We start from the raw sequence: 15,635 nt of genomic DNA on the forward strand, positions 1-15,635 counted from the left end.
TGTGTGTGAAAGAGATAGGACAACAATGTCAATACAAAGCCTTTGGTCTCAATAGAAAATAAAACTAATAGATAAGAAAAAATATGAAAAATATTTTTTTTATACTATTTAATTATATCCGATAATGACATTTAAGTTTTTTAATTTAAAAGAAAAAGTGTTAAATGTTACTAAAACTATTTATACAAAACTTTGAAGCAATTGCATTTTTATCCTAAAAATACAAGATAATTATTTTTGTGTATTAGACCGCGGTTGAAATCAAATTGAATCGGTTATAAAGAAATAGTGTTTTTTATTTATATATAAGAATAATATTACACAAAAATAATTATATCTTTGAAATAGTATAAAAAATTTATTAATAACTTAATAGTTTTTTTTATAACTTTTTATATTTTTAATATGATAATAATAAATTAAATTAATAATTTAATGATGTTATCAATTGTTTGTTTACAAAACTAATTTTCATTTCTTCTTCTCATATGTTATGTTTGCACTCTATTTTATTGCATTTGCTAATATATAATGTTACATAAAATCTATTTTCATTTATCATTATCAAACGAATAGACATCATAGAAATTGAAAAATAGTTTTTATCTTAATTTTTAACAGTAAGAAAGAAGAAAATTAAATCAAACAACACCAAATATCAAATTTGTTTATCAAATTTTTATAAATTAAAAGAAAAATTCAATCCAACCTTAAAAATAGTCTAAACGGTCATTTTTCTAATTTTGATCGATCTATCAATTTAAATCTCGGTTCTGTTGCCTGTTGATTTTAGATTCAAAGAGACTGGTTAGCATTTTAATTTTTGATTCGATTGGTTAAACCGACCGATCCAGTCTGATTTTTATTACATGTTAAAATAACATATAATAAAAAATAGAAATAATATGTGATTGACTTTTGCCAATATTCTTAAAAAAAGAAGCAGCATCAATGATCTATCTACGTGTAAGTTTGCATGAAATGAAATGCCAATAAGAGTTGAAAATAAAAGATGGCATTTTTGTCATTTCACTCTCGAATAATAAGAAGGCCACACAAGAAAGCTTTTATTATAAGTTATTTTCAATGAACAATTCAAACTCTATTCTTTTTTCCTCTCTAATAAAACACAACAAAAACATATTCTCTTGTTCTTCTTCTATGGTTTTTCGTGTTTATCATCACAAAATAAAGTTTTTATGTTTGCAGAAAATCATCTAATTCTAAGTGCCATATATATATATATGAGAGAGAAAGTAGCATTCAATTCAATTCTCTTTCTCTCTCTAGCTCTTGGATTATAACTGCATAACCGACTCTCTCTGATTTTCCGTGGAAAAATGAAAGTGATTTTAAGTAGAAGAAACAAAAGGCGGTTTCATAGTTCATGAAGCATACGAAACAAGAACAAAGAGACAAAGTGTTTAGGTTGTTTTTTTTCTTTTTGTTATATATATGGCTTCAAGTGTTGAAAAACCAAACCAAACCACTACTCAACTAGAACCACTCCCACCATCACAACATCATCAACATCATCATCATCATCACCATCATCAAAATAATCAAATTTCATTTGGAATGATGCAAGCTTCTTCATCAACCTCTCTCCCTGGAAACTTCATGTGAGTTTCTTTCATCTTTCATGTATATATGTATATATCAAGATGAACCATAACCATTGATTGTGTTTTGGTTTTTGTTTGTTTATGTGATGGCAGAAATAAAGATTCAGCTTATGATTTAGGTGAATTGGATCAAGCACTTTTTCTCTATCTTAATGGACAAACAGACACATCAAGTATTCAAGACCAAAAACGTGAGCTTTGTTTCTTAATCAGAAATTCAAAAAAAGGGTTTTTTTCCTTTCACTTTTAGTTTGTTATAGAGAATCTTTATGGCTCACACCAAAAGCATGTACATCATGATCAGAATCATATCTGCAGAACAGTAGTACTACCTTTGACCAGATCCTTTTTGCAGAAAAAATGAAAAACTCATTTTCATTATATATTTCTCACACTTGTCTTGTTTTCTTTGCATCACACTCACTCTTCTTGTGTAATCATTTCTCTCTTGATTACTATATTTATGTTATACACATATTTACGCAACAATTATTTAATGCTGCTAAACTTGTTGCATTTTTTGTGTGTTTATGCAGAAAATTCAACATCAGGAATGAGGCCACCAACTCTTAACATTTTTCCTTCTGAGCCTATGCATGTAGAGCCATCATCTTCCAACTCAAAGGTCTAATAAATTGTGTTACACTGGTACTTCTCTTTCATTTTGTTACACTTATTTAACAAGTTTTTGTTGTTTATTTTTAGGCTAACATGGAGTTAGTTTCTTCGGAAACAAGTGGATCAAGGAAAACCAATCTACCAAAACAAGTCTTCTCTGGCTCTGAACCATCCAAAACTGTCAAGGCATGTACTCAAAATCAATATATTAAACAAATATGTCTATAGACTATATGTTAGATTATATTTTTAATAAAAATGGAGAAGACCAAGAATAAAAATTTGGTAGAATAGATAGCATCTTTGAGCTAAATTATTAAGCTAGTGATCAATTATTGCTAGATGTTTATTATTATAATTATTTTGTTTATCTAAATTAATCACCTAACTTATAGCAGCCAGAGAGAAATCATGGTAAGGGTCCAACTTCAAGTTCTGAACAAGAAGGACCTAAAACACCAGATCCCAAGGTTACTACTACTCTCTCTCATGATTTTTTCAATCTTGTATGTTACGTAATACGTAGTATTATTTTTTTTCTTCTGGTTTATATGTTTATAAAATGTTATGCATTGCATTGCACAGACACTGAGAAGACTTGCTCAGAATAGAGAAGCAGCTAGAAAAAGCAGGTTGAGAAAAAAGGTAAATAAATCCACAAATTCCATATTTGTGTTGATTTTTTTACACTCTTTATGAATAGCATATATTTCTTTATTTCTCTTTCACAGGCATATATTCAGCAGCTTGAGTCAAGCAGAATTAGGCTTAGTCAAATGGAACAAGAGCTACAGCGTGCTAGAAATCAAGTAAGAAACAAAAAGAAATTCAAAAAAATCATTTTCTTGGAACCTAAATTTAAATTGCATCATTCTATTTTTAGGGCATGTTCTTTGGTGGAGGTGCAGTCATGGGAGGAGAACAAAACCTTCCTATTTCAATGAACAGCATTAGCTCAGGTCTGTATCTTCCCTCACAATGCATGTTTAACTAATTTAATCCCTTATATAATAAAATGTTGATTTTGTAATTTTATGAATTTTTTTAGAGGCCGCGATGTTTGACGTGGAATATGCAAGGTGGATAGAGGAGCACCACCGTATAGTATGCGAACTAAGAGCGGCGGTTCAAGAGCACATTCATGAGGATGAGCTTAGAATGTTTGTGGACAAATTCTTGGCACAATTTGATCAACTAATGCATCTTAAGAGCTTACTTGCAAAAGCAGACATATTCCATCTAGTTTCTGGCATGTGGGTGACCCCAGCTGAACGTTGCTTCTTGTGGATTGGTGGATTCAAACCTTCTGAACTCATCAAGGTAACATATGGTATAACATTATGTTTTAATTATCCAATTATTCAGTTCATTCATGTCATGAGATGACTCAACATTTATGGAACAACATGATGACAAAATACAAAGTTATTGAATTTAGCATATGCTTTATTTTAGTTGAATTTTTATGATAACTTTGTATAAATTTTATTGTTGGTGGGACTATATATCAAAGAAAACAAAAATTTGAGTGCATTAAGAATTTAATGTAATCAATGAAATGATGAAAGATAACCATAATGTATGGTGGAGTTAGCCTAGTTAGGCTTCATCTCCATAAAAGCCATACCTTTAACCCAAATGTTCTTGCGTGGAAATGAAGAATGATTAAGAAATTTAGTAAAGAAAAAGAATGTGGCAAAACACAAGTTCCATACCTATGTCTCTTTTGTATTATAGTTAATCATAATAAACAATCTCTAATTAGTTACAAATCATTGAATTCTATGATTTGACAACCATACTTAACATTTATGATATGCCCATAATGTAAGTTGAAGATTATAATTTATATTAGTTTAATTAACTTTATGTGTATTTTAGATTATTGTGAGTCAAATTGAGCCTGTAACGGAGCAACAAATAATGAGTATATACGGATTGCAACAATCTACACAAGAAGGAGAAGATGCTCTCTCACAAGGACTTGAAGCTTTGAATCAATCTATTTCAGAAACTATATCATCAGAACCATTGAGCTATCCTCCAAATATGAATAACTACATGGAACAATTGGCTAGGGCCATGAACAAACTTTCCACTCTTGAAAGTTTTGCTAGAGAGGTACATAACATAAATACATTACCTTATACTTTCATTAATATTATAATGAAGATTTTTATTGACATTGATGAATTTGTAAAGTTGGTAATGTGTATGCTATACACGTGACAGTTGAAATCAGTGGTCCCACACCGATACTAGCCCCATATCTAATGTGATGTCATGGTCATAACCGTTTGACTTGAAGACACAAACTTATAGACCTTTCCCCATAACCACTCCTTTTTGAATTTTGACTAGAAAAAAAGTAGGATAGTATTTTCTCAAGTAATTATAGTGATTATGAATATTAGTAGCATAAGTAATCATTTTTCATTATTCCTCTATAACCTCATCTAGTCCTTAGTTTGACCAATTTGTAGTATTACAATTGTAATAAACAATAGTCACACATACAGACACTCTTTGGAAACAATACATAATAATAGTCTTGTATTCTATATATATATATATATATATATATATATATATATATATATATATATATATATATATATATATATATATATATATATTATTTCCTCCGTCCTATATTATAAACAAATTTCACTTTTTCAGATTCATACAATAATTAATATATTTAGTCTATATACATACTAGATACATTAATTATTGAATCAATATAAGAAGGTTAAATTTGCTTATAATATTGAACGGAGGAAGTACTAATTAACAAGGTTTTGAAAAAACTAGTACTAGTCTACTTTTCTATATATATGAAGAGTGTAAATGTTATAGATGGCCCAAATTTGACTATAGAAACCTATTGGTTAGAGTTTCAAAGGTAGAAATTAAGAGAAAAGATGCTTGTTCTAGTTTCTTTTCCAACCTCTTTTTGTTTGAATCTAGAAGCAAAAGTTGGAATTTCCAACACACAGAAACATAAACATATACATTGTCAAAAATAACATAAATTTGACTATAGAAGAAAATAACATGTTTGAGATATGAATTGAACTTACAGGCAGATAATCTACGACACCAAACCATTCACCGTCTGAATCAGATCCTAACGACGCGACAAGCAGCGAGATGTTTTGTTGCCATGGCGGAGTACTTCCATCGAATGCGAGCTTTGAGTTCTCTCTGGTTGGCACGCCCTCGTCAAGAATAGCATGCAGTGGTGGTGCCACATACTACCTTCCCCACTTAAAGCTAACTATAGCAATATCTATATATATGGTCCTTAATTTGTAGCTTCTTAATTTCACTTAACCTTATAAATTTAATGTTTTTTTTCTCTATGTACAGATTGACAGATAACTATATATAATCTATATAGAATTGAATTTTAACAACTCTAGGGCTCTTTGTCTTAAATTGTTTGGAAATCAGGGAAGCTTGTATTGAACTCAGTAGTTTATTTGGTCTTGAAAGGTTGAATGCATAGTTACTTCACATCATCACATGATGTGAACCATGTCTTTAATTTTGACTCTAAATCTTTAATTACTTTTTACATATCTTTCTTTGCACGCTGTTTTTTTTTTAAATGTTATCAATATGAATGAGTAAATTACGTGGTCCATTCTTACAAGATTAGTTGCAAGAGTCAATTTTACATGTCAGGAAGAAAAATTAATACTGAGTTTTATTAAAGACAAACGGCCATTTAGTGTTCCTATATATGTATTGACTATGACTCTAATAACAGGTATGCTATTTTGACACCTTTCCATACACCTTATCAACGTATATAAAAACAAACAAATGTCCTTGCATATTATTGAGAGTATAATTCAAGTTAAGTTATTTGGTTAACAAGTTTTTATATATATATATATATATATATATATATATATATATATATATATATATATATATATATATATATATATATATATATATATATATATATTGTAATGCAGTTTAGAAACAACGATAATAATACAACAATTATATTCTTCATTCTTTCAATCAAAGTGTCTCACGGATTAACAAATTGGTATCTAGTGTTCCAGTTAGGTTTTTGATCGTGTTTTTAAGAATCACACGTCGGTGACTGTGTTTCCGAGATCATGGGTTGTTAATCAATCGCTGCAAAGATGAATGGTAACAATGACAATATTCTATATTCTCTTTCAATTCTTGACGAAAAAATGTTGGTGTACAAGATTGAAGATAAAGATGAAAATGGAAGAAGAGAGAGAGAAAAAAAACTCTAACTAACTTTCTTTCTCAAAACATAAAAAGGACGGTTACAAATGGAATTTTCCTTACAACTGAAACTTAAAGTTCAGTATTTATACTACCAAACTTAAATGCAACTCAAATTAAATTGAAATGCAAATCTAAAATATGTTGAATATGGATTACACTTCAATACCGTCCCTTAATCCACATTAAATACTAAAATTAATAACACCAAGTCCATCTCTCAAGTGGATAAAGTGTTAAGTCTTGATAGCTTTAGTCAGCACGGCTGCAAGTTGCTTCTGAGTGCTACAGTGAACAACTTAAAGCATTCCATTCTGAACCTGGTTGCGCAGTAAATAGAACTTCGTGTCAATGTGTTTACATCTGTCATGCAGTACTGAGTTCTTGGCAGGGCTTATGGTAGATTTGTTGTCTAACATCAGCTTCACAAGCTTGCTTACTTTGATCTTCAGATACTGTAATAAATTCATCAGCCAAACAGCTTGACACGCAGACAAAATACCTGCAATGTACTCAGTTTCACAGGTTGACAAGGCAACTACAAGTTGCTTCTTGGAGCACTAAGAAATGGGACTTCTCAAATAATTGAAGAAATAAAACTCCATACCTCAGAGTCCCCTTAATTTACCTTAGTATCCTAACAACAACTTGGTATTGTAATAACTTTGGTTTGTTCATAAACCTACTCACCATTCCAACTGCATAGCAGATGTCAGGTTTGGTGTTACAGAGATATCTCAATGAGCCAACCAAGTGTTTAAAAGTTGAAGCATCTACATCATCACCCTCAACAAAAGAATCCAACATGTGATTTGTTTCAGCATGTGTGATTGCAGACTTGCAATTTGTTAATTCAAATCTCTTTAGAACAAGTTCATACTTAAGCTAATGCAGAATTATACCCTTCTCAGAGTACAAAATCTCCATCCCTAGAAAATATAGTATATTTTCTAGATCAGTCATCTCAAACTCATTTGTCAACACCGTTTTGAACTTGACTATCTAATATGAACATCTCCCTATTAGTAATATGTCATCAACATAGAGGCATGCCAGAATCATATTGCTTTCAGAGGTATGCTGAACATAAACCCCATACTTCATCTCACATTTTCTGAAACCTTGAAGCTTGAAAAATAAATTAATTTTCAAATTCCAAACTCTAGAAGCTTGTTTCAGTCCATACAAGGCTTTATACAACTTGTACATCATCCTTTCCTGATTCTTTTTCACAATTTCAGAAGGTTGTAACACATTGATTTCCTCTTGTAAAGGACCATTCAGAAATTCAAATTTCACATCTAAATGCACCAAAACCCAATTCATATTTGCAGCTATAGCAATCACCAATATGATTGTTTCATGTCTAGTTACAAGAGCAAATACTTCAAAATAGTCTAAACCAGATTTCTGTAGAAATCCTCTAGTCACCAACCTTGCTTTGTGTTTGCGAATTAATCAATCTGGCTTTAGCTTTATCTTGAAAATCCATCTAACACTGATGACTTTCTTGTTCTTTGGAAGCTCAATCAAATCCTAGATCTTATTTCTTTCTATAGCCTCAAGTTCTTCTTTCATGACCTTCAACCACACTTTCTTCTTGAGAGCTTCTCATGTATTAACTAGTTCAGAGCATACTAACATGACACATTGAATGAATTCTCCTTCAGAGTCTATCTCATTATCTTGCAACATGTCAAACTCTGCAAATCTTCTTGGTATTTGTCTGATTCTTTGTGACCTCTGAACTTGTTTAGAATCTTCTTCAGATGTTGGAACCAGATCAGATGTTGGACTACCTTCAGAGGTATGACTACTGTCATAGGTTGGATTACCACTAGAGTTTGGATCATCATCAGAATCTGGATCAGAATCAGATTCACCTTCAGAGTCAGACTCGCCTTCAGCGTTACCTTCAGACTCCGACTCATCTTTTGAGTCAGAATATCGTTCAAAGGCATAGTCTCCTTCAGAAGGTATCCCAGGTAACAAAATATGCATAATTTAAAAAATATTATAGTACATAATTGTTCTTCATAAAAATGTACTTTTTATCATCAAAACTTCAAGGATTAGTTAACTGACCAAACTTGTTCCAACAATCTCCCACTTTTTGATGATGACAATACCATGTATTTTGATGAACCAATTTCCTTAGATAAACGCATAATAGTTAAAAACATCTGAGTTAGGTTTGTAAGCTCCCCCCGAGTTTAAAACTTATTAAAATTTTCAACTTCAACAAAGTGAGGTTTGCAAGCTCCCCCCTGAGAATAATATCAAAAAAATTCATGACTACTTCAGAGTTAGGGTTGAAGCTCCCCGTGAGAGTAAGGTTTAGAAATTTTTGGTAGTCCAGAAATTTATTATCAATAATAATGTGCCTTTTTTAATCAATCTGAAAGATCCACAATAGTTTACAACATCAGAGATAGGTTTGCAAGCTCCCTCTAAGTTTAAACATATTAAATTTTCAATCTCATTAGAATGAGGTTTGCAAGCTCGCTTTTAGAACAAGAAAATCTTAATCAGAGTTAAACGTGCCAATTTAATATTATATATGAGTGTCCTGTTTACATAATTTCTTTAGAAGAAACAAGGATATAACAATCAGATTAGCTTAAATATCAGAGTTCCCATCATATATTTAGAATATTTGGATTTGATTAGGGAAACAAATATATCAAAATCATTACCCTTGTTCTCCCCCTTTATCATCAATAAAAAATAATGTCTATTAAGCGCAAATGATAGACAAAGAACTGAAAATATAAAGATATTTCATTGATCATTTTGCAAATGACGAGTACAACAGACACAAATACAGAACATGAAGAACTGAGATAGCAACAATCAACAATTTCTCAATAACCAACTTATCCAAGGAATTAAAAATTTTCACATTCCTCCTTTGCTAGGCATTGGTTTTGGAGGGTTGGATTACTACTTTTTCTCTTGTAAAACTACATTTGCAAAGGTTAATTTTCATTTTCTCAATTCCTTTGGAATTAGAGGCAGACGTACCCATAACGAGACCGACCGGGGAACTGCCTAAACAAATCCTTGTCTCCTCTCTCTCTCTCTCTCTCTCTCTCTCTCTCTCTCTCTCCCTCTCTCTCTCTGTGTCTCTCTCTATGTATCTCTCCCTCCCTCTTTCTTACGTTTACACGCAAATTGTTAAACCATTGATTGTATGATTGATTCATAGAGAATTCTTCTTTGTCTAATTCTTCAAACAATTTTTTTGAGTTGATTACATTCTATGTGATTGTAATTGGTTTCTCATATCAACCAAATTCAAAGAAAAATATGGTTTGAATCGATTGCACACAAAGTGTTCAACAAACTGCTTAAGTCGTTTTTTTTATGTTAATTCATTGGAAATTGGTTACTACTATGTGATTTATATTCAAACACAAATTTCTGAAAATATATTGGTTAATTTTCTCATCTTACATAGTCGTTTGATCGGTTAACGCATATACGGTCTTTTCAATAACGGTTTGGGATAGACGACTTTCGATCCAGGATTGTTTCCGCATGCCATAATTAAAACCATTTAAAAAAAAGTTTATTAAGAAAATTTCATTTGCAATCTATTCACCCCCTCTAGATTGTAGTATATCGTCTAACAACCTCTTCAACTTTTCACACTATTCTTCTTAATCCAATTTTGTCCCACTTTCTTATTGTGTGATTCATGTTCTTTAATGTTAAATTTCTTCTAAAACACGTGAATAGATTCTAACTAAACCCGGTGTCCTTGTATTTAAATACCTACAAGTTCACACGCACAAGACAACCCATGTTTTGTTCTAATGAAGCAATCACATGCATCTTTGTCAAAACCAACGAATTTTACCCTTTCCAACTCCTTTTCAACATGTTGTATACACTGTCTTGAAACAAAGGTGTGAAATCTGGAGTAAACAGGAGTGTTATAATGACGTTTAACGTTGGCAATACTTTTTTGGAATGATACTCTTATTGCACCTAGTTGCAACTTCAACATGGTGTTCAAAGCATCCCAACTTCTTCATAAATCTCCCTGACTAGTAGTCAACATATTTTTGAGTCTCTCATGAGCAGACTCAATCCTAAAAAACAAAAATATAAAAAGAAGTTATAAATTGAAAAATAGTAATGTAATAAAATCAAAGTCACAAGGATGTACATGTTTGTTGTCGAGTTTCCTAAATGAGTGGCTCTATTAGTTTATGCAGCAACAAATTTTTTTATAGGGTGTCAACAATGTTTAGTGCACATACTGAACAAATAAAGGAATACCAACACATACTATATAAAAATGCTCAAGTGTTCCACAAAATCGGACTCTCTATTTGAATACACGACTTTGTTCCATAGGTTCATAACATGCTCTTGCCTATTAGATTTGACATACTTCTTACACTCCACACTATTATTTTTTGAAATATGGAACACACACAACAAATGAATTGAGGATGAGAACACAACTTCCATGACATTCATCATTGCAAGTTCCTGTTCCGTCACTGTAATCATCGGTAGTAAATTTTCTGATACAAACAATTTCTTGAGCTTCTCCAGCGCCTATGTGAAGTTTTCCTCCCTTTCATGTTCTAAGTAGAGACTAATGAAACACATCTACACACTAAAATAGGAAGTTATAATTGCACTAAAATAGAATATATATTAGTGACAATAAAACTAGTAAGACACTCGTGCGCCCGTATGAGTAAATGAAATTGTTATAAAATGATCTTAATAATAAATTTAGTGTATATCAACGTAATGTAATGACAAATTTCAAAAAAGTGCAATTAAACCGGAGTAACAATAACATCGATTACAAATTTAAAAAAAGCAACAATAAATGAGCAAATTGTGATGGAAGTTTCGTTTGCATAATGATATACAAAGAAATTATTGTTGAACCTGAAAAATAAAATTAAAAATTTGTTGGAAAGATGATATAGAAGCAATTTAAGACAATAATTAATACATAGACATATGAAATAATAATTTTACCTCTGAAATGTTATGTAAAACTTCCTTAAGTAAAATATTTGTAGTTATAGCCAAATTTTATTTTTGCTTATCATTAATCAAGACTTTGAATCCTTTTTTGTTTTTACTCTTGAAAATGCAACATATAGTTTTTTTTTTGACGGTAAAACTCTTAATTCATTTCAATAGTAATAAGGTTCTGGATACATGTCGGTACATCAGTAAAAATATGGAAACTAGCAAAACTTGGAGCCACCCGAGCTAAAGCGTGAGCAATTTCATTAGCTTGTCTCCTAGCGAACTTCACATGAGAGTTCCTAAAATATTCACCTAATAAGCGTTTACATTCCCGAATAATAGCTCCACAATCTGTATAGTTAGATTGTTCACTATTAACACTATCAACAACGCTTTTCGCATCCATCTCAAAATCCATATTATCATATCCCAGCTCGTGCACCCACTTAATCGATGCTAAGAGCCCTAAAGCTTCCCCAACAACGACTTCTGTGATGGGAGAAAACCACTCGGTCCTGGCTGTAATAAAAGAACCTTTATCATCTCTTATACAAGCACCTAAACCAACCTTGTTATTAGAGAAAGATGCGTCAATGTTGCATTTGAGACGCCCAACCGAAGGCTTGCTCCATTTAGAATCCATAGGACTTTGAGATTGAAAGATATTGTTGTTCCTGATATGTTGAGCGCTTCTCCATCCATGAAGCAGGCTTATTGCACGATTACAGATAGTATCTTGAGGTTCTTCAATTTGATTCCAAACATGATTATTTCTGCATTTCCATATACTCCACAGGGAAGTAGAGAATACGGCTTGTTGCTCTTGATTAGCGACCTGCAAAAAGGAGAATACAACAGTAGCACAAGCAGTTTGATTATTCTGTAATTGTTGCAACACCGGCCATAGACCCATTTTTTTCCAGCACTCTACACTCTTTGAGCATTGGAAGAATAAGTGATTATTATTCTCTTCATGATCCCCACATATACCACAACTAGGCGGACAATTAACACCTTTTTCTATCAAGCGCATTCTAGTTGGCACACAGTTCCTGCACAGGCGCCACAAGAAGTTTTTAATCTTTGGAGGGGCCTTAATGTTCCAAATTAAATCCCAATTCTCAGCAATCCTAAGGTGAGATGTATCAATGGCATCATTTATACAAAAACGGTAAGCACTGCGCACTGAATATTCACCATTCCTTTCTAATTTCCACACAGTTTTATCCTCCTGAACCACTTCAAATAACGGATTATTGAGAACTATCTCCGCTAAATCTTCCCCTACAAGAGAATAAATCAGATTAGCGTTCCACTGCTTGATATTTGGAAGCATCAAGTCTGAAACTTTCAGCCTGGATATCACTTGGTTATTCGGCCATGGATTCATCAACAACTTACTATCATGCAACCAATTTTGACCCCAAGCTGAAATACTCTCTCCTGAACCGATACTCCATTTGTACCCTCCTCGAACCACAAATTTTGAACTCCAGATGCTTCTCCAAACATAACTCGGGTTGTGCCCAATTGTAGAATCAAGAAAGTCACAGTTTGGGTAGTATCTAGCCTTGTACAACCTGGTAACTAAACTGTTTGGCTTCGTCATAAGTCTCCACGCTTGTTTACCTAGCATTGCATAGTTAAACGCACTGAGATTCTTAAAACCCATACCTCCATTCTTCTTAGTCATAGATAGCCTGTCCCAAGAAAGCCAATGCAAACCTTTGGCCCTATCACGATTATGCCCCCACCAAAAAGAATTCAACATTTTCTCAATTTCATCACTTAAAGAGGACGGTAACAAGAAAATACTCATAATATAAGAAAGGATAGCTTGCAGAACGGATTTAAATAGAGTTTCCCTTCCTGCTTGAGATAGACACCTGCTACTCCAAGAGTTGATCTTTTTCCAAATCCTATCTTTTATGTACTTGAATGTTGATTTTTTACTTCTACCGATCATGGACGGGACACCAAGGTACTTACCCGTTCCTAATACTTGTTGAACTCCTAACGTGGCTGCCAACACAGCTTTAACATCAGCCCCAACATTTCTACTACAAAATAGTTCAGATTTTTGCAAGTTGATAGTTTGACCAGAAGCTTCTTCATAGGTTGCTAAAATATTCTTCATCGTGGTAGCTTCATTAGGGGCAACTTTGAAGAACAGAAAACAATCATCGGCGAATAGAAGATGGGATATGATAGGGGCGTTCTTGCAAATTTTAATGCCATGAATATCTCCCCTTGATTCTGCTTGTTTAATGAGCGATGTGAGACCTTCAGAACAAAGAATAAATAAATATGGAGATAAGGGGTCCCCTTGCCGCAACCCCCTTCCAGGAACTATAGGACCAACCATGTTACCATTCAAATTCACCGAATAGTCAACCGTTTCCACACACATCATAATCCATCCTACCCACTTTTGGCTGAAACCCATGGTGATGAGGACATCCCTCAGATAATCCCAATCAATCCTGTCGTATGCTTTACTGATATCAAGTTTTAGAGCAATCTCACCGATCTTACCTTTGGTTTTAGTCTTCATATGATGTACCACCTCTATGGCTGCCATAGCATTATCTAAGATTGATCTACCAAGGACGAATGCCGATTGGTTGTCTGAGATGCATTTGTGCAAAACTTTCTTTAGGCGATTTGCAAGGACTTTGGCAATCACCTTATACAGAACGTTGCATAGAGCTATCGGTCTCCAGTCTTTCAGAGAAGTTTGTGTCTCTCCTTTCGGAATGAGGGTAATATTGGTCATATTTAGACTTGGCGGAAAAATACCGTTATCTAACCACGAGCAGCAAGCCGTAAAAATTTCCGCCCCACAGGTATCCCAGAAGTGTTGGTAAAATCCAGGATTGTAGCCATCAGGACCAGGGCTTTTGTCGGATTTCATGGAGTAAACTGCTTCTTTAAATTCCTCAAGAACAAAAGATTCTGTCAACAAATTATTATCTTCAGCCGAGATGGAAGTTTTTAGAGCATGCAATACTGTATCTCGAGAACTCGGGATGACTAAAAACCTCTACAGAAAAATATAATCCGACATAGTCTAAACTTTGGTCTTGTGACTTGTTAATGGTCATGGCAAATGAGATAATAATTGGAAATTGACGTCTTACAAGCTTGAATGACCATGGTGATTGTGAAGGAGACATAGACATCCTTGGAATATAGGTGATATTTTCTATATTTTTTCCAACGCTGATTTTAGCCTCCCAATATGAATTGCTAGGCTAGTAACAATCAACCTTGTACCATTACATACCCCTTAGGTTGATCCAAATTTCGCAACAACATAGAAGTTGTGCCTATTTTCAATTTTATTGAATGATTTGGTAAGCAAGAAGTTTACAAACAACTCAAGAACTCTGGTAATAAATGCTCAAAGCGTCAAAATAATTAGCTACGGATTGGTCAATTGAATCAGAACTCAGATATTCCTTTTCATTTCCTACAAAATAAACTACGTCTTAACAACATTGTACATGAGTTTCTTAGAGTAATGATATTAAAGTAGTTGTGAGTTTGTGAGAAAGTGCTGTTATTAGATTTGTGACATAATCATTTATATCATCAACAACGTCAATAGTTGAAGGGATCTTTGTAGTTGGTAATGAAATTCAAATAAGTACTTGTAACAATAGCTTCAATTGGATTGGTGAAATCAGATAATAAGAACTCATTTGAAATTGAAAATTCAGCATATCTATCAATTGGTTAGGATATTTTGCCATCACCAATTTTAGTATCCAATCCAAAAACTTTTGGATTTCTTCGGGTGTTGATGACGTAGAACCACTGTTTAGGCGCATATGTTTTGTAAGCCGTAAGACCTTACAATGACCCTAAATGTGTGAAGCATTTATGGTTACATGTACAATATCAGCTTTAGTACCTCTTAGTTTAACCGGGAGGATTTATCGAAAATCACCACCAAACACAACAACTTTTACTCCAAATATCTTTGAAGCATTTTCGGTTTCACTCCTAATATCCTACAAATTTTTGTCGAATGTTGCCATAGGAGTTTCATCGTTGTATTATATTTAAAACTTTGTCTATAAAAGCAAATTGCTTAAGTTAATT

At 32.8% G+C, this 15,635-nt stretch overlaps 1 protein-coding gene across 1 annotated transcript; it reads left to right on the forward strand.

The window, feature by feature from the left end:
• The first annotated feature begins 1,094 nt into the window (after positions 1-1,094).
• On the forward strand, positions 1,095-5,662 carry LOC131621568 (bZIP transcription factor TGA10-like). The gene is made up of 11 exons (XM_058892608.1): positions 1,095-1,622; positions 1,719-1,816; positions 2,162-2,250; positions 2,331-2,429; positions 2,639-2,713; positions 2,829-2,888; positions 2,975-3,052; positions 3,127-3,202; positions 3,292-3,563; positions 4,125-4,364; positions 5,329-5,662. Exons 1-11 carry the CDS (start codon positions 1,456-1,458, stop codon positions 5,476-5,478), a joined length of 1,404 nt encoding a protein of 467 aa, XP_058748591.1. The 5' UTR covers positions 1,095-1,455; the 3' UTR covers positions 5,479-5,662.
• The last annotated feature ends 9,973 nt before the right edge of the window (positions 5,663-15,635 follow it).

This window comes from Vicia villosa, unplaced genomic scaffold, assembly GCF_029867415.1.
Source record: "Vicia villosa cultivar HV-30 ecotype Madison, WI unplaced genomic scaffold, Vvil1.0 ctg.000009F_1_1_3, whole genome shotgun sequence".
In the NCBI taxonomy this organism is placed as follows: domain Eukaryota; kingdom Viridiplantae; phylum Streptophyta; class Magnoliopsida; order Fabales; family Fabaceae; genus Vicia; species Vicia villosa.